Source organism: Thamnophis sirtalis, unplaced genomic scaffold (assembly GCF_051295495.1).
Source record: "Thamnophis sirtalis isolate CommonGarterSnake01/CBP01778 unplaced genomic scaffold, rThaSir2_p1.2 scaffold_7, whole genome shotgun sequence".
Lineage (NCBI taxonomy): Eukaryota > Metazoa > Chordata > Lepidosauria > Squamata > Natricidae > Thamnophis > Thamnophis sirtalis.
This window is the reverse complement of record NW_028261387.1, coordinates 51,052,036-51,078,491: the sequence shown is the minus strand read 5'-3', so window position 1 is coordinate 51,078,491 and position 26,456 is coordinate 51,052,036. Positions and strand designations below refer to the sequence as shown.

At 36.8% G+C, this 26,456-nt stretch overlaps 1 protein-coding gene across 7 annotated transcripts in view; it reads left to right on the top strand.

Moving 5' to 3' along the window:
* ZC3H11A (zinc finger CCCH-type containing 11A) overlaps positions 1 to 19,766 on the top strand; it is a 29,356-nt gene extending 9,590 nt beyond the window's left edge. For 6 of the 7 annotated variants that reach the window (XM_087720003.1, XM_087720001.1, XM_087720002.1 and 3 more), the window contains 14 exons: positions 2,614 to 2,737; positions 3,660 to 3,851; positions 5,314 to 5,436; positions 5,585 to 5,665; positions 8,764 to 8,853; positions 9,281 to 9,343; positions 10,148 to 10,243; positions 10,801 to 10,860; positions 11,364 to 11,861; positions 13,709 to 13,782; positions 14,428 to 14,737; positions 16,034 to 16,203; positions 16,495 to 16,550; positions 17,919 to 19,766. In XM_087720003.1, coding sequence (XP_087576129.1) covers positions 2,614 to 2,737; positions 3,660 to 3,851; positions 5,314 to 5,436; positions 5,585 to 5,665; positions 8,764 to 8,853; positions 9,281 to 9,343; positions 10,148 to 10,243; positions 10,801 to 10,860; positions 11,364 to 11,861; positions 13,709 to 13,782; positions 14,428 to 14,737; positions 16,034 to 16,203; positions 16,495 to 16,550; positions 17,919 to 18,180 — 2,199 coding nt within the window. In that variant the 3' untranslated portion in view covers positions 18,181 to 19,766. The remainder of the gene's footprint in view (positions 1 to 2,613; positions 2,738 to 3,659; positions 3,852 to 5,313; positions 5,437 to 5,584; positions 5,666 to 8,763; positions 8,854 to 9,280; positions 9,344 to 10,147; positions 10,244 to 10,800; positions 10,861 to 11,363; positions 11,862 to 13,708; positions 13,783 to 14,427; positions 14,738 to 16,033; positions 16,204 to 16,494; positions 16,551 to 17,918) is intronic. The other variant, XM_087720004.1, reaches the window with a different exon arrangement.
* The last annotated feature ends 6,690 nt before the right edge of the window (positions 19,767 to 26,456 follow it).

The following is a 26,456-nucleotide window of genomic DNA, read 5'->3' as shown; positions in this document are numbered from 1 at the left end:
GAAAGAAAATTTTTATTTGGTAAATTGACATAAATTCTAATCTAATAAGAAAGAGGTGAAAATGATTATATAAAATCCAGTGTAAGCAAGTGTATTTATATACTATACGTTTGTGTGTACTAATTTTTTTTCTTCTTACATCTCCATTTGAAAAAACACTGACATACTTTTAGGAGATGTGAATGATTGCTGTCATTTGAGTGACTATTTTGATTAAAATTGTCTGAATGTGCAGAAGGAAACTGATTTTTTTAAAAATTACTCAATATAATTATATTTTGTATTAAAAAGTCAAATTCAGATGCTTTTTCGTAAGGACCATGTTACTGATAGCATTGGTGATGTTGCTTGAATGGCATAAGACAGACTCAAGTCTTGTTTAAATAATTTAAACTTAATTTCCTTTACTTGGAAAGTACCCCCATTAAGGAAAGGACTAAAAACATGCCCACTGTATTAGAATGAGTGGGATATGCAGATATCATTAAGGAGATTATTCACAGATAATGACCAGTGCATTTGCAAAGTACTGTTATGTGGGCATACTGAGGTGTGCCCGTAACTATCTGCACAATTGGATTCTGTAGGTTCAATTTTCAAGGATAAAACCATCTCTCTCAACGCCTCTTGCTAGTGGCGTGCAAAATGATCAGCCATTTCTAGGAATACACTGAAATTGAGATCAACATGAAGAAGCTGTTAGACAGATCACTGTATAACATCCTAGAGCCCCAGGATGTGACCAAGTACTTGGATGGAGAATATGGGGATAAGAGGCAATTTAGAAATTTTATAAACAGACTCTCAGAAGCAATCGCGCTCCAGTCAGTCCAGGACTGTCAGAGATAGGCTGTAATATAATGGACGTCCCAGTATCTGAGGTAAATTTTATTGAGGCTATGGAATCAAATTGAAGCAGCTAAGGCATTAAAAGCCAAGCCTGGTCCAGTTTAAATTCAGGTAGGCAATAAAGACAAGCACAACTTGTGGCCAGAAGTAAAGGTAGCTAGCTTCAAATTGTGACCAAGCCTGCCTCATAAATCCGACAGTAACTTCTCTCAAAATGGCAGCTGGCGAGAGGAGAGATCCTCAAAGTGGCAACCACATCTGTCAGATCAACAGCTTGATTACCTCAGAGACAACCAAATTGTGTGACAAGGCGATTCAGCAGGCTTTGCTGGCTCCCCAGACATCCAAATCCCCCCTGCAGTCTCTAAATAGCGGCGATATCAGTAAAACTACGTTCTGAAGCCTCTCGCCCTTTCCGATCCTAAGTAAGCTGTTTTCGCGCCGAAACCGGTGTTTGGCACTGTTCACGCTCAAGGTGACAAGGCAACAAGGCAACAACAATCCGACAGACCTGCGAAGAAAATCGATCAGCCTAGCAAGAACAGGCTAAAAATCAGGTTGGAAGCAAATCTAGTGGCCAAGCAAAGGCAGACATGCAGGTTGGAAACCACCAATTAAGCCGATTAATCAATTTAAGCTCGAGGCGAGGTGGTGACAGGCCTGCCAAACTAAGCTTACTATGGAACGGCCGCCAGCAACCTGGCAACCGTTTAGCAGCTTCGCAGAGATTTTCAGAAGCTATAGATGTCAAAGATATAATTTCAATTATTTTCCTGTACTGATTGAAGAATTCCAATAAGCAATGTTCTAACTTTTGTCTATGAATCCTGAGAGAAGAGTTGGATACGTCTTGTTGGGCTTAGACTGAGTTAAGAACTGAGATCCAGTCAGCCAAGGAGGCGTATCCAAACACTTCAAACTCTGTCTCGGGGCTAATAGGCAGAAGTTGTAAACAACATGCATGGAGTCTCCCGCAGTGCACAAGAACTACCTTTCAGGTAAGACCAACCGTCTTTCTGGACCAACTGTAGCTTCAGTTTTCAAGGATAAACCCATCTCTCCCAATCCAACTCACTTGACAAGGTTAATGTGAGGAAAATCTTAGGGGAGGTAGGAGTATTAGTATGTTCACTGCCTTGAGAGCTTTATAAACTTATTTGTTTAGTGTATGTGTAGTGTAGTGTATGTCATCTAAATTAGTAAAACACCATAAAGTATAAATGCTAAAAACATCTACGTTCAAATATGAGTGCCTGGGCCATTTAACTATTTAAGCACAGCATCGTTTATATTTAAAAAATCAGATAGTGGACTGGTATGTGCCCTATATAGTTATTTATGAAATAAAAATAAATACACAAACACTGTAAATAAACAAATAGTGTATTATAATAATCTAGTCTAGAGGTGACTAAGGCAGTGAGAATAGGCAGGAATAGTGGATAATACAAAGTAGAGTAGTAGTTGCCACGTGCTTTTTGTATAATTCTGTGTATCCAGGAGAATCCCCAAATTGTGTTGTAGGTCTATATGAGCTACATAGCTCCATTCAGAGCCAAAGATGGAAAATATCCAGTTCCATGATTTGGATCCAAAACTCACAGCCATTCAGTCTTCATCCATCCATCCACTAGCAACAAGCAATGTGCCTCCTGGTAAACCATATTACTTTTATTGGAGCTATGATTCTAAATGCACTGCATATGCTGCTTTCTTAATGCTGTGAGCTCTTCTGTATATAATTAATTTGTGGTTTGTCTTCAGAAAAAACGCAGCGAAATACCGTGCTATTGGGAGAATCAGCCATTGGGCTGTCAGAAATTGAACTGTGCTTTTCACCACAACAAGGGACGTTTTGTGGATGGGCTTTTCTTACCTCCAAGCACGAGTAAGTTAAATGTTTTTCCTTGGAAAATTGTGGCAATAAGTACCAGTTCCACATTAATAAATGGTTTATAAGCCAGTGGAAGAGATCCAGGCTTTTGTTGCTTATGTGAAAGTAACTTCACCAGTTGAACTTTTTGTGTTGAAAGTTTCCCATTTGATTCAGATAACTTCATATCATATACACAAAGAAAACTTCCACGCCATTCTCTTTGGGAGTAAATGTAATTGAATCTAGTTTACATTAGTGCAATTTACTTTATTGTATTTTATTTTTAATTTATTTTTCACATTTCTGAACCACACATCTGCTCAAAGAGGGAATCTTTGAGGTGTACATAAAATGTTAATAACAGTATGTATAAAAGTTCAAAACTTTTAAGAGGAGGTGAGAGTTTAAAATTGGGGAAGCTACAGGAATGGAGCTAAAATCTTGAAGTTTTCGGCTCTATTATTGCAGGCCAGTGAAAGATTTCAGCTCATCATCCCCTTCACTTGCAACTATCCCTGCTGGCTTCCCACTAACTTTGAAGTTGACAGAGAAGGGGAAGTTGGTAGAGAAGATTGCAAATGGCCATCACATTGCAGGATGCTTGGCAATCTGCTGTGACCCAATTGCCAAATGCCTAACTGCAGAAGCGTGGCACAATGTTCTACAATGGCCAGAAATGCTTTACACAGACCATAAAGCATCCTTTCTGAGACCATTATAACTTTGAATGGTCATTAAATGACTGTCATGAATTGAGGACTCCCTGTATATATTAAGAGTAATGGACTGAATTCAAGCATTGTTATTCTTTGAGTAGGATTATTGAAATTGTGGAATTTGTGCCAGTTACTACTAAATTCTCATAGATCTTAATGAATTCATTCTGAGTTTGACCAAACTAAATGGATTATTTGATGTGGTTTCATTGTTTAAGCTGTTCTTCCAAATGTGCCTGAGTCTCAAGAAGAAGAGATGAAGACTGCACAACAAAACAAGCTTTCTGTTCAGTCTAACCCATCACCTCAGTTGCGTGGAGTGATGAAGGTGGAAAATTCTGAAAATGTTCCTAGTCCCACACATCCACCTGTTGTTATTAATGCAGCAGATGATGATGAAGATGATGATGGTGAGCTAAGTATGATTCGCTCAAGCTAACATAATTTTAAAACAAAGGGAGAATGAGTATAGCAGATAAAATATAAAATGAAGATACTGTTTTCTTGGACCATTTGCTTGGATCGATTTTTCCCCGAACTCGTTAAATCAAACTTTTAATTTAAGAAAGATCTTACCTTTTACAAAGAGGAAATCCAGAGATGCTAGCTAGAATTTCCAAATAATTTTAATGGTTGCTTCAGTTGAAGCTTCATCTGGACAAGCTGTTGTTTTTGCTTTCCATGTCATCATATATCTCCAGTCACTTCTGTAATTGAACTTTATTGTTAAAGTTGAGGAGGAGAAAAGATGTAAAGTCCAGATGAGCTCTATAGCACATCTGCAAATGGCATCTCAGTTATTGCCCGACAGCATTGTCTCTGCTTCTATTCAAAAGGCAACAATATTTTTCTAACAGCTCAAGAATTTGGATCCGTTTAAATCTGGTTGATGAGAGTTTCTTGCAGGGAATTAGGTACTTTCATTGCTCACTAGGCAATAGAATAGGACTCCCCCCCCCCAACCCATGATTCAATCTCTTTAAGAAGTGCGATGCATTTGTGTGTAAAGTTAAACATGAACCTCAACCACTTATTCTGTATTTTCATATGAAAACTGGAATCTATTACTATTAACAAATAATAATCAGTTAACATATGTAGATTCAGGTGATTTCCTTCATGTTTCCTTTTTAATAGAAAAAAATTAGAAGCAAAGTTCAATAAAAAATTCAAAATCGTATTAGAATTGTAAACCAATGTGATCTTATAGTAATCAAATCAAATTATCACTTTAAAACCATTGTCAAAAATGAAGAATTAGCAAAGGTAATCAATATCTAAAAAATCAGAATAATATGAGTTTCCATGTAAACTGAAAAAGCTGGTCCTTCTAATAAATCAAATAAAATATGTTATAAAGTTTGTCCTTTAAAGAAAAAAGCCAGCATTTGAATACAGTGTAAATCCATGCGCAAAGTTTATCCATTCATGATTCTAGATTAAATTAAATTCAGTATCAGACTTGTTTTTAAATATGGTTACTTCATTGATACCTACTTTTATAGGGTGCCATTCTTCTAAAGAAAGTTTAAATATATCTTGTACAGTTAATCAAATTATTCTAAATGTTTAAATGCAGGCTGAAATTACATACTTAATAGTAAGTTATGGATTCTCATGAGTATGAAACCCCAAGATATAGCTCAATAACCATACTATCTTATCATGAACATAGACAGTAGACATTAAACATTTATTTTAGTGTTAGGGCTACATAATATTTCTGATGAGGAATTATAGATAGTAAATGAATAGCAGTCCTAGGCACATTAAGAAGGGCAACCTGCCCCTCTACTGATTTAAGATCAGTAGATCTTGCTTATTTATGAATAAACAGGATTAGAATTAAAGTAACATTAGTGTTCCTTTCAGATCAATTATCTGAAGAAGGTGATGAATCTAAAATGCCTGCTCAACAACCATCTACAGAAAGTCCAAATGGATTGCGGGTAATTTCTACTCGGAAATCAGTGACTAGTGCAAATCAAGATAAAGGTAAGAACAAGCAGTATGTAATATTAAGATTATATTAATTTCTTCAATCATCTTAAATTTGAAAAATCTACAATCTTGTCAAATACTGTAAATGTTTGGTTTCTGGAATTATATATGTGTTTTTCAATCAGATATCTGGATTTTTCAGATAAATGTTTGAATTTTGGAATCAAAACTCTTGAAGAAATAAAATCAAAGAAAATGAAAGAAAAATCAAAGCAGCAAAATGGTTTGTTGGTTTTCTTTCTTTCATAATGTCCTGTCATGTCCTCTTTGATAATTTCCTGGAGAGTGTATTTGTGCATTGTTGAGAAGAAGTCCATTTTGAAGATTTACTTAATTTTGTTTTAAGGTACTGCTCCTATCTGATAAAGCTAATATCTTACTTGGTTTTTGCTTAAGAAAATGAAGAATGTGACTTTAGTGATTTGTAGGTTTAGTGACTAAGAAGATGAAGTTCTATTACAACTGCAAGTTCACCTGGTATTTTGTGTTCCATTATATATGCAGTTTTGAAGTGTAGTTGCAAGGAATGATATGTACCGATCACTAGTGCAATTTATTCTAAATAAACTTTATTGAATTCAGTGTGTTTTTAGATTTTGTTTTATGGCACTTTTATTGTTTTAATTAATAACTCAAGGTGGAAAACATATCTAATATTTCCAAGCGACGGGTTAAATCAGTCTGGTTGTCCTGGGACTGAGGAATCTTTTTCCTTGGCCACGCCTCCTGGTGTTACTTGGCACCAGAATTTTTTCTCAGTCTGCCCGTTCAAGACTTTTATTTGTGAGCTCCAACGTAATTTATCTAGGCTTGGACATTCCTAGTTTTTTTCCCTTCCTTTTTCCTTAATTTGTTGTTCCCATAGCTTGCTTCATGTTGTTTGATTTCTCCTAGAGACTCGGAGGTAGGCGTGGTGGTGGTGGTGGGTGCTCCGCTTGCTGCGTCACCTTTGGACGGCAGTGGAGAGCTGCCGCATTTGCTTTAAAGCGCGGCAGGAGCAGCGAGGCTTCCGGCGGCTGCTGGCGTTCCCCTTTTAGTTGGAATTTGTTGTTTTTGTGTTTTTCTTGCCCTTTGGCCCAGCCTGCCGCGGAGGTGTGCATGGCCACTTTAAATTGCGCAGCTGCCATCTTTACCTCCTTTTTCTCCCTCGCACTGGAGCATCAGCCAATTGGGAGGGCCTGAATTCGCACTTTTTCTCCCATTCGTGTTCCCGCTTAGCCACGCTTCTGCAGATAGCCGCAGGGTGGTTAGCTGGCCTTGATCGGGTCTCCGACTGGGTCACTTCCCCCCACAGCGTTTCCCCAAGCGGCGCTGAGTTCTTGGCCACCTGGTGGTCATACACTGGCACAGGGAGGATTTTTAAGTAAATTATTTTTTGCCTTTTATCCACTGATTCTCCCTGATCTATCTGCCTGCTATTGCAGCCTCGGCTGCTTTTCCACCTTCTCACCTCCTGTCAAGTGGCTGGATTCATTGGACTCATTGCAGAGCCCCAGTTTTACTCCTCTGGATTTTTTTCCACAAACTGTTCCTGCTTCCACAATACCTGCCTGTCATTTGATCCAGTACCAGCCACCAGATTCTCCTTCATCTCCTGACCTCCACCTGTATTGGCCTCTTGTCTGAAGTCTGTGCCATCAGGCCATGGAGCATCCTGTCCCATCTGACTCCCCTGATGTAGACCAGGCCCCTCTCAAGCCCCTAGCAAGGGAACCTCCACATTACAATGAGGTCCCTCAGGAGTCACGGGTTCTCCCTGAACCTAGAAAAGTGTCATCTCATCCCAACCACCAAATATCCATCTTGCCTCAGCTTGCAGGGTGTTCCTTTCCCAGGACAGGATAGACAGTTTAGTATCCCTGGCTTGCAAGGTTCTGGGGTTGAGGCAGGTCTCCGTGCTGCTCCTATCACAACTGTTGGGGAAGATGATCTTCTGCATCTCGGTTGTTCCCTGGGCACAACTGCACTCCAGAAAGTTGCAGTGGATTCTCCTGCCCCATCAGAGAGCCAACAGGATCAACTCATCCATGAGGGTGCGGATTCACCCGACCATGAAGTGGTCTCTCAAGTGGTGACAATCGATGGCTCTACTGAAGGGACGCCTGTTCAAGGAGCCCACGAGAGTAGTCATCACGACAGAAGCCAGCCTTGCCGGTTGCGGGGTGCACATGGGCCATCGCGCAACTCAAGGCAAGTGGTCTCCAGCTGAGGCAGCCTGCAACATCAACTTCTTAGAGCTGCGAGCGGCCAGACTCGCCCTGTGACATTTTCACCAGGACATTCTTCATCAACACGTCCTCCTGATGACGGACAATGTGGCCACTAAGGCCCATATAAATGGCCAGGGCGGCACCAGGTCCAGGAAGCTCATGGTGGAAGCGGAGGCCCTGGGCAGGTGGGCGGAGTGTCACGTAGCATCCATTCGTTCCGACCACATCTTGGGAATGGACAATACGCAGGCAGACTGGTTGAGCAGGACCCCCATAGACAGTGCAGAATGGCATCTGGATCTGACCCTGTTCAACCAGTTGTCTCACAGATTCGGCAGCCCAGTGATCAACCTGTTCGCAACCCGAGAGAACACATAGCTCCAGCGCTTCTTCTCCCACTTCCACTCGCCAGGGGCAGAGGGGACGGATGCCCTTTGATGCAGATGGCCTCAGGGTCTTCTGTACGCCTTCCCACCACTTCCGCTTCTACCACAGATAATCTGCAAGATCATCGCGGCAAGGGCAGAGGTCCTCGTATCTTCCTACTGGCCTCGCAGTTCATGGTGCGCCGACCTTGTCAGCCTGTCAGTGTCATCCCCATGTCGGATTCCTCGGGACCAGGTCTTCCTCAGCCAGGGGGCCATAGTACACCCGGACCCCCAGAGGCTCCAGCTGGCCGTCTGGCACTTGAGAGGGATCTCCTGAGGAGCGAATGCCTGTCGGAGGAGGTTGTGCGTACCATCCAGGCGGATGAGGAAAAAAGATTCCTCAGTCCCAGGGCAACCAGACTGATTTAACCCGTCGCTTGGACTCTCCCACAGTGCACAGAAAAGGACACTTCAGGTAAGCCAATGGTCATTTTCCCCACAACTGTAACGTATGAAGTGAGTTGGGCTGAATGGGAATGATTGACCAAAAGTCATCCAGCTGGCTTTCATGCCTAAGGAGGGACTATAACTCACAGTTTCCTGGTTTCTTGCATGGTGCCTTAACTATTAGACCAAATTGGCTCTCAGTTGTGTTGCTTTCTTACAAAGCATGTAAACATAAGCTTCAAATCATAAATAGTGGCTGCCATGAAAGTTAATAGCTTTCTTTTTGCTTTCTTCAGACATTCCTTCTGAAATGATTGCTCAACCAGGCCCAGAGAAAGAAAATGCACGGACTGTGGTCAGAACTGTAACTTTATCTTCGAGGCAAGGTAAATTTACCTTTTTTATTACATTTCTTCTAGTTGCAGGGTAACTACAGGTTTTTTTTGTTGTTGATTAGGATTATATGTTTATATAGGAATTTAGGCATGATGGAACTTTATTTGACAGTATTTATGATTTGCAACGAGAAACAGGTCTGAAACCCATTAGCTATAAAAGGGTCATTTAACAGAAATATGGCATTGCAAAAATATGTCATAATCAACTTTTTTCTTAAGAATGACTTTTATGGAGAACATAAATTGGTTATATTTCATATTTAATACTCATCTAACTTTACTCTTTAATGACACTAGTATTGCCACGAATAGTTGTTCTATCTCAATTCATATTCCATGTAACTGAAGGGAGCAATAGTTTTTTATATTTGTGGTAGGAAAGCAAAAATTAACTTCTTGTATTTCACTGTCCTAGGTGAAGAGCCTCGGATTCGATTAACACTTTCAGAGAGATTGGGAAAAAGGAAGTCTCCCATGGGTGAGTAATCGTAATCAGATGAAGCGAAAAATAAAGATAATGCTTATCACCGCAATTGAGCCCAAAATTTCTGTTGCTATGTGAGGCATTTGTTAACTAAATTTTGCCTCATTGTATGACTTTTCTTGCCACAGTTGTTAAGTGAATCAGTGCAGTTGTTAAGTTAGTTACATGGTTGTTAAGTGAATCTGGTTTCCCCATTGACATTGCTTGTCAGAAGATCACAAAAGGGACATGACTCAGGGACACTGCAACTGTCATAAATGTGAGTCAGTTGCTAAGAATTTTGATCACATGGCCATGGGGATGTTATAGTGGTCATACATGTGAAAAATATGTCATTTTTTTCAGTGGTGGTGTAACTTTGAATGGTCACTGAATGAACTGTTGTAAGTTGAGCACTATCTGTACTGAAATGTCTGTTCCCCTCACCTTCATTTGTTATATATCACAACCATGTTTCTCTCTATCGATGCATAGATACACAAAGTTCAAGGAATGTATTCCTTTCATTTCTAGCACTTATTGAATTACCTCTGAATAGAATTAAAGCACAATGGATTTTTATTGTATCTTCACTAGAAATATTCAGTTAATCTATTTATTACATTATGAAATTATTTTTATATAAAAATACACTGCCATTCTAGTCACATACCCACTGAAGGCAGATTACAGTATTGTCTAAGTAAATAATGGCTATAATCTCAGGTAGAGACATATGTGTATAAATACATCATGTAGTAGAAATATTTACAATTTTTTTAAAAATTAAACATACATTTATTATCTTTCTACCATAAGTCACTGAGACTGGAATTCCATTAAAGCGCAGCCTTGCTGATAGACTGGGGAAAAAAATGGATTCACTTGAAAGTACAGAAAAAACACAAAAAAGAGGTATGGCTGTTACATCAATAAACATATTTATTTATTTCAGGTATAGATTATATTTAGAAACAGACAATATTCAGCTATAGAAGTGTTCTTAATATTTGTTTATTTAATATATGTTTGGTGGAGAGAGCTTAAAAATAATAACTGTCATGTGTTATACTCTCCTCTTTCCTTTTCTTACAGAAGCCAAATAATTTCAACATCTTCATAAAGCTGCTATTTATTCTTAGAATAAATAAATCATAATTACATAATGAGAAAGTCTTTTGGACCATATTTTGTGGATTAAATCTAATGTTTTAATTTTATGGAAAGTATGTTTCTGTAGTCTTCCAGAAAATAATCATATTTTCTAAAACAACTGCAAAGTTGTATATCATATTTATTGTAATAGTTGTATGTGTACTTGAGGCTTTAATATATTATATGGGGTAATAGGTAACGCATCATGCATGTAAATGGTGTGTATAAGTTGCAAGAAGCCATGCGTTTGATTCCAAAAACCCCTTTTAAAAAAATTAAAAGTGACTGTAGCTGACTTTATCATTCTTGATTTCAAGTTCCCAGGTTTCTTAAAGAAAGACTGGGATTAGCATCTGAGCAAAGCAGTATGGAAACAGGTACTAATTTTATTTTAATACAATAAAGTTTTCTTTCTTTGTTAGCTGAATCTTCTGCATGTTTGTTCAGAAAGCATCTTTATTGGACTAAATGTTGTGCTTTGCTAGTTGAATACTGAACTGTAACCTAAAACTTTTTAAAAAATAGTCAGCCAGCATTGTATTTTAAAACCTTTTTTAAATTTTTTTTTAGAAATTCTGTGTTTGCTGGAATGAAGAATTTTGTTCATCTATTTTTATCATATATTTCATATCTTAACACTTTTATTTCAAGCTTCTACGTCATTATATGAAAATCTGACAAAGATTGAAAAGAATTATTTATATTGTTGATGTACAATCCGTTTAAAGTGAAACCAAGAATAGCAATAGTTTGTGTGTTTGTTTCTGCTCAGCAGAACCATTGGGGAATACACTTTCTAGTGGGCAAAAAGTGTGAGATCTTAATGAAATTTAAAATATAGTCCTTGTATATGTTTTAATTATTTGTTTTGGTGATTCAGAGTCTGCTGCCAAACCAACTAATGAAATCTATGTTAAAACACTTGAAGAAATTCGCTTGGAGAAAGCTAGCCAAAAAAAGGGAGAAATTCACCCCAAACCCAAAGTTGAAGTGGCTTGTATAACAAATCCCAATCCAGTATCAAAACCTCCTTCAGTATGGATCAAAACCTTTTCTGAAGTCTTGGCTGAGAAAAAACAAAGGCAAATGGAAGAGGAGCGAATAAAAACTGAAAAAGAGGCTGTTTCCAAATCAAAGCATGAGTGTGAACCTCAGAAAGAAGGGTTTCTGGGTACAGCTGTATGTAAAAGAAGGAAAATGGAAGAGTCTTCTATCAAAACCAAGGACTTTATGGAAGTTCACATCAAAACTCTGGAGGAAATCAAGCAGGAGAAAGCTCTCCGCATGCAGCAAGATTTGGAGAGCACATCAAAGACCCAGATACAATCTGAACGGACTATAACTGGGAGGAGGATGTTGTATGTTACAAAGCTGACAGGTATCAAACTTTCCTTGTTGAAGTATTTGATTTTCTAAAGGATGCATTCAGAAGGTATTCCTTCCAGTTTTACTTTGAAGCCAATTATTATATAATAGGATGGATAAACGTTCTTGGCCTGGATCTTAAATATAGCAGTACCAAAACTCTTCATGTTATATGCTAGGTGCAGTAGTATAATGCCAAAAATAAAGATTGAGGAAACTAACTCTTACTGTTCCTCAGTCTATTTCAGAATTGAGAAGCAAAATAAGTTTATCAATTCCAAATCTCAGCCATTTCTATTTTATTTTGGAATTCCTTGCTTATATTTTTTAATAAGCAAATCATGTATTTTTAGAATGATTTACATTAGTTCTCCTGAGAGTAAAGTTATAGTAAATAATGAAATACTTACATATTTGGAAATTATTCTGATACTCGTTTACTAATCAGAACAGTCTGATTACTGGTTTATTTTTTAAAAAAGTCATGCTTTTGATTGTTTAACATATTAGAAAAATGCATTCCTGAAAAACTCACATTTTAGAATTAATGACTACAGAAATCATGATTTAAATATGAAATAAAAATGTATTGCCATACAGTCATAAAGTTTGTGATCTCTTCAGAATTGTAACCTAAATATAGATAATTCTGAAGTACTGTGAGACAATTATCTGACCTTCATTTCAATCTTATTAACAGATTTTGATTAAGCAAACAACATTGACAATAGTCTACTGTTGATTATATCAACAAATTCCATAGAATATCAGGATATTTATCCATCTATTGTAGCTTAAACAAATGTATTCCTAAACATACAAATAAATTTACAATGATCTCTGAAGCGGGAAAAAAAATTCACATTTCAAAATAACCAGTTCAAATGCCTGAGTTAATGTCACATGACCAAAGTAAACAGTTCTGGAGAACACAACTCTAAAATATCCAGTTGAAGCAATTCAGTAGAGAAGAGTGGTCCAAAATACCCCCAAGCCAAGTGTGAGCTCAAGCAACAGGTTAAAATAATTTCTACTAAAAAAGTGACATCTAATACTAGTTTTTCCAATAAACATAATGAGTAAGTGATTCAATGGGTTCAATTGTGATTCTGTTTTATAGTTTAGTCAGAATCTCTTTATAAATAGCAGCTAGTTACAGCTCATCTCATCTTGTATATCATAGTATTGTATGATTGTGGATAATTCTAAAGGGTTCACAAACTTTCAGCACGCTATAGAAAGGTGGGTAGAAAAATTCTGAAGTAATATTATTATGCTTCTTGGCTTCAGAACTTGGGGAAAGTTAGCTGAAAAGTTAAAATAAATTGCTTGTTCTTCCATAGAACACTCTGATGGGAGTTTGGTAGCAAAACAGTAATTTAACAGTTCAGTTTGGAACTTTTTAAACATGGGGATTAATAGTGAGAATAATAACAATTTGCCTCCGAAAAGCCCAGGTGTCCCATTCCCACCCATGAAAAACCTCAAAAGCCAAAAAGCAGGATGAAAACACTGGCCATACTGCTTTTAATGATATCTGACTTCCTGCAATTTTCCAGAGGATGGGAAATCTACTGCCCTTGAGCATTCAAAAGCTTGTCACTCCCATACGTTCTGGGTTTGGAATGTATTTATTTATTTTAGAAAATGTATATACCTGTCTACTTGCTCGCAGTGACTCTAGGAAGTTTATAAACAATCAATATACAATATAGAAAAAATAATGACCCCCCCAACCAATAACCTCCTACCCCCAGCAACAGCACATGATTAAATAAACCATTGTTATTCCACATAATGATCTAGAAAACGGGGGGTGGCAATGTAGTTCTTTTAAAAGTATCTCTGATTTGTCAACAGCTCCTGAAAAGGAAGAAAAAACTCTGGTATTGAGGTCTTCTCCAAGAATTTCTGTAGGAAACATTGCTGTAAAGGTGAGCTTCATTGTTCTGTAAGAAGATAGCTTTTGTGAATGCAGATTCCTTGTATCATCCTTTTATTTAGTATATTTGGAAACTAACATCTGGTATTTTAATTAGCAGCATTTGACATGATAAAAGGGATGTTCTCATTCTTCTGAGTTATTTAGATACCATTGCCATGAATAATAACCAACAGTTGATGTTGCAGCATATTAAAGATAGCAGGTTATGCTACCAAATAGACCACTGATTATAAAACAAAAATACTCTTAATGAAGATCAAATATTTAATATAGAATTTTGTTCCATGCAATGTATTCTGTTCATCTGTTTTCAGAAACAGGATTTAAGTAGAAAATTATAATCAAGTTGATCTCCACTGCAGTTGCAATGCATTTCTTTCTGATTTCAGGTTTCCACCAAGAAGCAAAGCATATGTATGGTTGCCATAGAACGTGCTTTTAAATAAATAAAAAAACTTTTTTTTTATAAACTGCATAACACCAAGAAGGTTGGTTGAATTATGCTGTCTGCCCTAAGGCGATAATAAAGATTTATATTTGATTTGGGTGGAGTCATAACAGTGTGTGCATTTTTCAAAGGACTTGTATTGATTGCTTATTGGACATTTGTTTGTTTTCTTTTGCATCTATGCAGCCTTTGAATGATAGTGTGAGTAATTCACATTCTAAAGTCTATGTGAAGAGCTTAGAAGAAATAAGGAAGGAGAAGCAACGATTAAAGCAGCAGCAACAAGAGGAAAAATCCCAGGAACTACAAGTAACTGTGCCTCTTGCTGGGGAAGAAATAGCAGAAGGAAAAATGCCAGAAGTGACCACAAATTCTGAATCTTCAGTGACTATGAGGAAAACACGTCCGCTTTCCAAAAGATTGTTGATGAGATCTCAGGAGGGAACATCAGAAGACCTGAAACTTTGCCCTCAGGCTGTAGAACCAAGAACGAAGGGTAAAGTTCTCTTTCTAGAATACTTCCTTGTTTTTAAATAGAAAACATTTCTGATCTGCAAGTTATACGTGAATATTTATCAAATTTTTGAGATAATGGCAAACTGCATATTTTAATTCTGTTGAATATGTCTTGAACATAAGTAAAAATCAATAATCCTAGTTAGGTGTCAGCAATTGCTTGTTTTAGTAGACATTATCTCATGTTAGACCCATATAATTAAACACAGTATTGTTGAATGTGTTTTGGAATAATAAATCTGGAACTTTTTCTATTTGTGGATCAGTTTATTCTGATTGTTTCAAGAATAGCATTGTTTGTAGTCCTGTGGGAAGTAGAACCATTACCGTATTTTTTGGAGTATAAGATGCAGCAAGGAACATTTAAAAAAAAAGTTTTTGCACTCTGCAAACCTCCCCAAAACAGCCAGTTTTTCGCAAAAACGGGCCCATTTCCCCCCGCCCAAAAAAGGGCATGAATAGCCGTTAGGAGGCTTGTAGAGTGCTCCTGAGGGGGGGGGGCAAAAACGAGAAAAAATGGCCCATTTTTCATGAAAAATGGCCCATTTTTTGTCAAAAAATAAGGACAGGATAGCCTTTAGGAAGCTTATAGAGTGCTGCTGGGGGGGGGGGGCAAAAAACGGGCTGTTTTTCACTCATTTCTGCCCTCCTGAGTCCCCGGGAGCTTTCTGAAAGCCTTCTTAAAGCTATGCATGGCCATTTTGGTGAAGGGGCGGAGTTTCGGGAGCCAAAAAATGCTGTATTCAGAGTATAAGACACACCTAGATTTTCAGCCTCTTTTTTGAGGGAAAAAGGTGCGTCTTGTACTCCGAAAAATGCGGTATACATTGGATGGTATCAATCTTCCCCACAGTTCAACTTTGCTTCAGGTGTATACAAGTCCATATTGGTGGGATAAAGTTTCAAGCATCTATATTATTAACAGATAAGAGCAAAATCTTTAGTTCTCAGAAGTCATTATTATGTAAATTTCCCATTTTCAGCATGCAGAAAGCTGACTTCATTTTTCAACTATTATTTCTTCCCATTGAGAAGCTCTGCCTGTACGATGAGACATTTCTAGTCCTAGGTTCTCTTGTGTGGGAAGCACTGAAGTGTGGGAAGAATGCTTAGATTGTATTTTGTCATCATTCTAGAAATATAATTTTAAATATTTCCATACATTAAAACTTGGATTAAAATAGGTCTCTTCTAAGAAGTGTTTTTCCAAGCATCTTGTACAACATTAGCAGAGAAGTTACAACTCCATTCTCACTGGATTGCTTTTATATTTCAGTCAAACCCAAGATGAATGTGAAACCATCTGGAGTGAAACCCATTTCCCCAGCAAAACAGACACAGAAGCGAAAAATATCAGAGAGTCATCCCACTGTTGCTGCAGTAAAGCCCCTGAATCCTATTGCAACCACAGAAATGAAAATGTTTGCTTCTGAAAACACAGCTCTGGTAAGAAAACAGATTCAAGCTATTAGATTGTGCTATTAAAATTCTGAAGTGATGAGGGCATTAAATTGTTTTATATATACTTTTCTATCTTATAGGAGTAGCAATTTTATGAAATGGGAGAGAGCACTTTTAGATCTAAACCTCTTCAGAGAGTTCTCCATTTATATTGATAGAATATGTATTATTTTGCATAAAAAAGAAGAATGGAATAGAAGTCCAGGAGTAAAATAACTGTGGTGATAGTGAACCTCACACTAGTGAGTTTATTTATTTTTTATTATTTTTCCTTAGGGAAGCACCCCAGATGTTTCAAAGGACAGTATACCTAAGAGAGTGGATTATAACAGGTAATTGTTATTTCTTTATAGCCATTTTGCACATAATTGGATTTTTCTCATAGAACAGCAGGACAAAGTGGAATGTTTACTTGGCATAAATTGGATCATATGATATTTACCGTATGTTCTTTCCCTTCACATTTATGAGTAGGTATCTGGGTAATAGCCAATGAAAGCAGATTGAGGAAAAAATGTGTAAGAACCTTAAATATTCTCAGTCTGAAATTTTTTAGTATCTGGTTGCTAACTCAAAGTATTTGTCAAAAAATATCTTCAATATGTTACAAACATTTTTAAAATCAAATATAAGTAGTTAGTAATAAGATTTTCTCCTTGTGATTTCTGGTCTGTTCTTGTGATGTATTTGTTTTTAAATTAATTTGTAGGTTATCTCTGATTTAAAACATTGGTAATATTTTGGTAGTTGTACAGTAACAAACATCCTGTGCTATCCTAATTGTTTCATGTAGTATCTGTTTTTGCAGTTTAGTCTTCTGTATCTGAAATAGAGACTTACTAAAGAAATCTTATATTAAAGTAATTACATTAGACTTTCGAAGTACTATAAGATGTTATGCTGTTTTTATTATATCTGATGTCCATAGCAGTCTAATCTTTTCTGTGTATTATATACTGCTGAACTTAAATTAATATGAACATTTAAAAGCAAGCAGTAGGCTATGTGGTGGAAAATATCCATACAAACTCTTTACTGCCAACATTGTAGTAATATCTAATGGCACTTTTGTAGATTTGTAGTGTTAGAAGATACATTAGAAATCATATAGTCCAAACCTCTTCAGTGCAGAATTTGGTAGAGTATTTCTGACAGGTACCATCTAGCCCATGGGTGTCAAACTCGTGGTGTCACATTGCCATCACATGACATTTTGTGACTTATTCCCCCTTCACAGAGCTGTGAAGAGCTGGGGTGGGCGTGGCTTGCATGTAATGCATCTGGCCTGCGGGTCACCAGTTTGTCACCCCTGATCTAGCTTCTATTTGAAGATATCCATCAAAACAGAATTCACTATCTTACAGGATAGCATGTTGTATCGGCTGACAGCTAATGTGCCAGAAAGTTCTTCCTGATTTCTATCCTGAATTACCTCCTTGTAGATTTAACACTTTGGCTCTGGGTCAATACAGATTAAGTCCAATCCCTTACTACATGCCCTCTTTATATGGCCTAGGTACTACCACAACATAATTTGTTCTTTACCTACCTCTATGCTGTCTATAGTTAGCTTACGTCCATGGTTCAGCCCCACACCATTTTACTTGAACTGAAAATCCTGCAAAGGTTTACACATGATGTCTGTTTTCTACTGAAGATTTATAATTGTTTTGTACCCCCCCCCCCTTTTCTTTATGAAGCTCTGAACTGTACCTGGAAAACCAGGTAGCCTCCACGTTGCAAGCAGAGGTAGCAAACCCAAGTTCTTCCCGTGCAGCAGTAGCAAAGACCCGCAGACTGAGCTCAACAGGAAGTGGGAAGATTCAATCTTCAGTTGAAGATGACTTTGATAAGCTGATTTGGGAAATCTCAGGAGGCAAATTGGAAGCAGAGATTGATTTAGATCCTGGAAAAGATGAGGATGAGCTCCTGCTTGAACTCTCTGAGATGATTGACAGTTGATTTGCTACACGGCTTCATTTTGACAGAAAATAAAAGCTATATGTTTTGTTGGATTACCCTTTCTAGTAGAAGAGTTATGACAAGTCTTAAAGCTCACTTGAAACTGCTTGAAGAACTTGACTGCATTTATCTTGAATTACCCTGCTGGTCAGAGATATGTCCCAACTATTGCCCATTTTAAATATTTTAAGAATGAAACCATGAACATTTCATCTACAGAAGATCCAAGACCTGCCCATAATACTACATAGCAACTCTTTTTCATCAATATATTTTCTACTGAACTGTCATACCTGTTTTTCAGTTGTGTGGCTCATAATTTCTGTGTATTTCAGAGCTTCCCTTTGCTTTTGGGGGTTATTTGCAGTTTTGAGTCACTTCTTGGGTTATGTAAATTTTAAAAAAATTCTAAAAATGGCAGAACTATTTATAATGCAGAGAAAAGGAAAATAAACTTGGACCAAGCATACTACATGTGGAACTTCTATCCTTATACTGTTGAAAATGAAGCAACATTTATATAGAAGATGGAATAGCACATTTTATTTTCATCCCACTCATCTTGTGCCATTTTGACTGGTTTAACCTAGCATATAGAAATTCATGGGGAAAGTTACACCCCTTTTCTAACTTATTCATTTGAGAGATAATTAAAAACTTGCCCTAAAAAGATGTGCAAAGTTTATTTAAAGGTTTTTTTTACCCTGAACGGAGAGTATGATGGCCTGTACTGCTGTCATTTTAAGCGAACTTTGGGACTGTTGCCCTCTGACATCTGAAAGATGTTCTGGCAGACATCTCTGCCAGAACCTCTGGTTCCTTAACGGATTTTTTTCCCTAACATTATTTTCATTCACATATCTATGTTGTATATTCTGAATTTTCTCATGGACTCAGCTATGGCCAAATGAAGATTTAGGAATTTTGTGTATCCTGCAATTCTTGTATTTTGTATGATATTTTTTCCATTCTTATACTATTGTTTTTAATTAGTTTAATTATCCCAATCCTGCCAGTTACAATTTATGGTTAAGAAATAATGCAGGATGTCATTTTTGTGTATATTCCTAGCGGGGGGGGGAGTTGCTTGATTCTAATGTAAATATATTAAGCTTTATAAGCAAGGTGGGAGGGAAAAGCTGTGCTTCACCAATTCAGTTTGAAGTATTGCCTCTAGGGAAAAAAAGACGCAAAAATACTGAAATATTTTTTAAAAGACCATCCTGAATGAAGAGTTTGTCTTCACATTGCTCCCAAGAAGTTGGAAATAATTCTTCAGCAAACTGAAGGGCAATCAAATTTTTAGCTGATTGTAAAGGGAAACTAGCAGGTGTCTGAGACTGAAAGAACTGTGAAAGAATTCTCCATGTTGTTGCAGGTGTTCTAGTTTGCTTAAGCAGAATCTTCTGCTTGAGGTCAGTTTTCTTCCCTTTTCTCTCTTCTGCATAAAAGAATTCCATTGAGGTTTTACATACTCTTATTTTTTTCTGTACATATTTCTATTTAAATCATTGTATCTGAATCCGATGTTTAAACAGTTCAATAAAATAATTTGTGTTTTAAATAAAGCTAATGTAAGAAAAAAATTGTAAGTGTTGTTCCTATGATGGTAGAGAACATACCGTAATTTAGTGGAACTTATAGTAGGCTTAACTACAGTTTGGTAAATCATAGTTCAACATTGAGAATCCAGGCATTGCAATAGCATATTGTATGAAGTGGGTCATCACCTTAAATCATTTGTTTGGCTATCTTGTTATGTGAACATAATAATTTGGTAATCAGGATATAAGGTTTAATGTCATTGTATAAATGCTAACAATGGGATTCTAGTGACAAAAATACCAAGGTGTCCTATGATATAATTTTATTCTGCAGGTGTTAAACTTTACCATGTAATAGCTATCTTGATATATTTTGAGTCTCTTTGTTAATCTATTGTTAACTTTAATGTGCTTACTATATGAAGAAAAGTATTTTATGTGTAACTATATTTGCATAACTTATCATCATCGTTAATCTAATACAAATTTTCTAACTATGACTCTTTCATACAATGTATATTTTTAGTCCCTGAGGATACAAAAGAACTTCTAGGTTTAGAACTGAAAATTTGATGCAGGGAAAACATAGGAAGAGGAGTAGAGGCAGGGATAATTGGGAAGTAAGTGCAGAATATAAGGTTAGAAAAAGCTACACTGTGGTTTTGAAACTTCACCTCTTTATCCAAAAGCAGAAAGGAAATAATTTATTAGAGGGTTATGCCCTTCTTTCCACTTTCTTGTCATTCAGTAAAGTCAGCTTGCATCACTAACCTACAAAGGCCAAAACGTGTTCTGCCTTTTACATGTATCAGATATTCCATGTTTTTAGAGTACTTTTAATTTACATTAATCCCAAACAATTCTCACTTCATATTTTTACACTATGTGGTTGTAGAAGCCTGGATGAAGAAAAAAAAGGCAAAGTATTAAACTGAATATGTATTTAAAATGCAATATTGTTCATGTAAAGTGGCACTTCAGTATTTGAGTAACACTGGGATTTTGTACCAATGAGTTACAACTTTCACCTCTAAACCAATTGAGGAGAAAGATCTGGCATTTCCAGATAATATTCAAACAAATTATGGGATTATTCAACTAAAAGGTGATAAAAGATTACATTTATTGCTGACTGAAAGACTCTTAGGATATTTTGTATAAAAATGAAAAAATAAACTTGTGTTTGGACAGGGTAAAATGTAGAAATAAAGTATAACTTTAGAGAGGATAACATTTTACTTAAAACTGCTGTGAAGAATATTGAATGCCACTTTATTCTTCATTTTATTCCACCACCCCCTTTTTTTGCATCTTTTGCTTTTCTTTGATCATTTTTTTTCTTATTTTCTAGTCTGTTAGCTTCTGGTTTAAAATGTGTTTTTTTATTATACTTAAAAAAATATTCAAAAAGCACTAACATCTCTTTATTTTCCATGTTGAAATGTTTATGTAACATTCTTTTTTTGTATAACCACCTAAGTTTCTTTTCCTAGCCACTAGTTAAAACAAATGCACTAGGGTAATTTTGGCATGCTGTTAGATCTTAACTTGGTGTGGTTTTAATTTAACTACTCAACAACTTTAGCATCAGGAATGTTCTTGTAAACATCTTTCACGTTACATGAGGCTGCTTTTTCAAGGCAGTTGAATTTTGCAGCCAGTTGTAACTTTTTCAGTATGAGCTTTTGTCTTGTGAAATATTCTGTACAGGTTACAAGCGCCGGACTTATGTTTCATGTCCATTATTTCATTTTCTGTTTCATGCTGAACAGTTTGTGAATGTAAACCTTTCTCCGCCTTGAGTTATTTACAAAGATGATAAAGCGAGGATATCTATATAATTCTATTCCTATATACCAGAGGAGCACCTAGCCCTGTGACAGTGAACCTATGGTATGTGTGCTGAAAGCGACATGCAAAACCATGTCTTGGCATGCCAGCCATCACCTGCTGCTCTTCCGGTTTCCGGTGCGCACATGCGAGCTGGTCAGCTGGTCTTTGTGCATGTATATGCACCAGAAATCAAGACCAAGTGACCAGTGTGCATGCCGGAAACTGGAAGCTCAGCTTCTTAGCGTGCACATGCAAATTGGGAAACTGCTCTTCTGGTTTTTAATGCTTCTGTGTGTGTGTGTGCTGGGGAGCTGCTCTTCTGGTTTCTGGCACTCCCCCACGTGCATGGTGCTGAAAAGGTTCGCCAATACTGACAGCCCCTAAGTGACATGCTTGGAGAACAAGTATTGTAAGAGATAAAACCAGAATTAAGCTGCAGATATATCCAAATGGCAAATCTTTGACACATTTTTTTTGATACACCAGTGTCCACCAACATTCAGTAACCTTGAAAGCACACGCAGTTCTCACAATTTTTGTAGGCTGTGGAGGCCACACAACAATGGGAAATGTTGTCAGAATCATCCCATACTGATTCGTTAGGAAAGATCCTCCACTCCAATGGGTTGAAGCGAAAGGTTTTTTTCATGAAAAAGATGTTGGCTGCAGTTAGGTCAGGCTACTAGATCTGGATTTCGTACACTCAAGATACAGAAATGTTTCCCTTCCCCCCATCCTCCCAACCAGTCCGTCTTCAGCCAAGACTGCCGAGATGTTTTGAGGTAATAAGCATTCTTTCTCAGGGTGCCTGGTCTTGGATTCCAGTGCGAACTGGTGCAGAGCTGCTCTGGTCTTCATCACCTATCATTCCCTCCCCCCCCCCCCAATTCCCATCAGATACACACAGTTTATTGCCCATTTATCCTACACTACTCCCTCCCTTTCTACCCTTTGATGGCCGGAGGCCTGTGAGGTGACAAGCTGGGGCTATTACAATTTCAAAAAGTTTATTCTGGGAGAATAACACAAGGCATGGCACAAGCCAATTTATAGGATATATATAAAAAATGTAGTGTCAGCAAAGTAGATTGCAGGTAATTGTTCATTTCACCACTGAATGCAATTTTATGTTGCCCAAGTTGAGATAAAAAATATACTAGCTAAATTAGATTCAGAGCACTTCAGAGACTTCTAGGCCCTGAAAACAAGACTACATGTGTAGCTGTATATCCTAAATGAATTTCTGCCCTGCTGCTGTGCTCCCACTTCTTGAGTTGCAAGGGTAAGGTTACTGGGTTTTTCAGCCTGTGTGGGACCACCTCCAGCTGTATTGAGGATCATAGAGTTGGTCTATTATCTAGATCATTGTTCAACTCTCATAAGCATAGTTTTTCCTGATTTAACTCTTAAGTCTATCCTCACTTGGAGTTCTGTATATAATAGCAGCACTTGAAGTTCCCTTTCTCACATTGTAAGAATATACTGGGACGATTGAAGTATTTCCTTCCACATTAGGCACTGATAAATTCTTCATTTTGTGCTTGTATGTTAACCTTCCACTGAATGTTTTTTGGAGGCCCACCACCTTGCTTCAACTAATCCTTGCATTATAAATAAAATATTAAACAGATTTCTAATATAACTCTATTCTAGCTTTCCCCAACCTGACCCCCATCCTGAGGTGTGGATTTTAATTCTCAAAATTGCTGGCCGGTATGACCATTGTTTAGAATTTTGTGAGCTGAAGTAACTAGAGCAAGTACCTATGTACTTAGTTTTGGCACTGAAACCATTTCCAAAACCATTTGACGCTTGTTCTTTTTTAATGCTCTTTTAATAACTCCATCTAGTAAAGAATCTTTTCTTGCCTTTTAGCATGAAAGATAAACAATCCAATTTAAAAGGGATTCCTTACGAGCCCATCTAGTAAGTGGAGCCAGCTGAAGTCTAAAGAAAACTAGGTTAAGGGAAAAACATGGTGAAAGTACATACTAGATACACATAGTACTATCCTGCAATTTGGAATGAGACTCCTCACATCCCAAACTGAACCACAAATATGCACATTTTTGGAACAAAGAATTAAGGAGAAGAATCAGCCACCAGAGCAGCATTGGATACATCCAGAAACCAGGAACATACCAGGAAGTCAGAAAGAAATGGGCTTCATTTTTTGTATCTTTTTATTTACAATATTAAAAAATGCTTGCCCAGAAATGGATGGCCTCACAAGTTCAGTCTGGATTTGCCAGTGATACACTGTGAAGGGCCAAAAGACAATGACAGACTTCAAGGACAGAGGCAACAAATACTTGGCACTGATATCTATTGAGGCTTTGCTCAGTTTCACTTTATTTGTAATTATTTATGTCACAAATTGAGGCAGTGCAACGATCTGCTTGGTCCAATTTTTGTTTAAAAGTAGGCAAATTAATAGCCTGAACAAGGCATTACAATACCATTTTCTAAAAATTTACATCAGCTAATCAATGAAACAGGTTGGAAAGTTGAGTTTAGCTAATGGCAAGGCCCAAAAGCAGCTAACAAATTAGCCAAAAAATAAACAAGAAATGATTTTGTTTTCTCAAAGGATGAGAAATGATTCTGCAACAGTGAAGATATTGCAGTTTTACTTAATTGGATCTATGTTTAGTTTTGTCTGCTGAAACCAATTAACTCAAAAAACATACATTGGCATCTAATATGATTTGGATATTTACTTACTATCTCCTCAGATCTCTTCTTTCACTCCTGCATTTTGCTGTTTTTCAATACCAACTCACAAAGTTTTAAAAAACACATAACCTCTTCCACATTAATATTTTAGAGTATTAGAGGCATGATGGAAATTAATCAAGGAGTGAAACAACTTAGAAATAAGGAGAAATTTCCTGATAGAACAATTAACCAGTGGAATGGCTTGCTTCTAGAAGTTATGAGTGGTCCATCACTGGAGGTTTTTAAGATTGGACAGTCATTTGTCTGAAATGGTACAGGGTCTCTTATTTGAACAGGGGGTTGGGCTAGAAGACCTCCAAGGTATCTTCCAACTTTGTTATTCTTTTAAAATAGATGTCTATTTGTGACCTGTCTGCATATACTTTATCTTTCAATGGCCCTTTTCAGGCATTTGGGAATACATGACATCTAGACAAGGCAGGATGGGATGAGAAGTAGCTCTGCCCTTCCAATCATGATCAGCCTCTCATCCATTTGATAGAAATTGCTTAGGCTAACTCTAAGAGGCTCTTCTTAGAAATCTGATTTCTTCAGAATAGTAATTCAGAGTGCCTATTCTGATATAGAAGGCTCTGATAATGCAGAAAATCTCCGTATTTGTTGAGAACGGTAAAGAAGCCAAATTGTATCTGTAATGCTACCAAACATGTAAAACTTAAGAGGTTGATTAGTATATATCCATTTATCCATATAGTGTTATTCAAGAATACATCTATTTCTTTCCCTCTCTCAGAAATCTGAGTCCAAATATGGTATTCCTAGGATTGGTTGGGACCCCAATATCTTGATATATTTTTTTAATCGTGCAATTCAAGTAACAGTAATTGCAAATAGGTAGTGTTATGAAATCTGCAGAAGACAGATCAGCAGCATACCTAGGCAGCGGTGGGCTGGTTGGAAGGCACAAAAATGGCAGCTTTCACATCTGATAAAACTATGGCATGTAAAAGAGCACCAATGACATAGAAACGAATAACCACAGAACATGTTCACTACAGATAACAGATGAATGTCACGTGAATTTTAATTTGGTTTCGTATGTGGCAGCATAGAAAAGACACCTAGGAATGCATAGCAATGCAGCCAGTTTGAATAACTACATCATGTTTAAATTTACTGGGTTATTTTGGAAGTAAAGATAACTTTAGTGACATTTATATGCCATGCTGTATTTAGTTTTATTCAGAGTTTTTCAGAAATGGATAACATGTATGGGAAGAAACTCAGGATCCTCTGGAAATCACTAGAAACTTTTGCAATTTCTATAAATATTTTGCCCTATTTAGAAATTGCTTTCCTAGTTTCAAAAAGAGCAGACTTCTGTGTTATGTTATCTGATTCATTTGACTGGTTGTGTTTTTAATCATGCTGCTTTGGTTTAAGGGGCAGCCTAAACCTCTCAAACCAAACCAAACCAGCCAAATCACACAAGATTCTATTGAAAGCAGCATATTTAAGCTCATACACCTAAGTGGTTTCAGGAAGCAAATGGTATGCTGAATTATTTATCCCAATTTTGCTTTCCAAAATGTACAGCATGGTTGAAGACTTTTCTTTAAAAAAAAAACCTGATGAACCTACCTTGGCAAATGTTTTTCCCACATACACATTTAAATAAAACAACACAAAACTTTGTGAGACAAGAACCACTAAATTTTCGGAAATATTATGATTTCCCATATTCAGTACAAAAGCAGTAACTGTTGTTCAACTTTTAAAGGCTCTCAGATTCCCTGGCTAGATTGCTATTGTGACTATTTGTACTATTTTTGTCTGTTTTTTTTAAAAAAAATCTTAACTGGTCCTCTATTTGAATGAGACTTCCCAATTTTAAAAAATAAAAGAAGTTTCTAATATGCAATCAATGTGGACAAAATACTGATGAGGATGGGTTAGGGGTTACTACCGTAGTAACAAGCTCACTGAATTTTAACTTTCTCATATATGGTGCTCCTCCAAGTAGAATTTCTCTCTTTTTACATACACTGAATTCTGTCTTTATTTTTTATGTCCTTCCTCATTATTATCCGTAACATTTTAATTATTTTAATTATGTTTTAAAGATCTCATATAAACATTACACTTTTAGAAAATATCACATTGAAGCTTTGTCTCAATGTAACCATATTGTGCATCAGGACAGTAAAAACCATGACAATG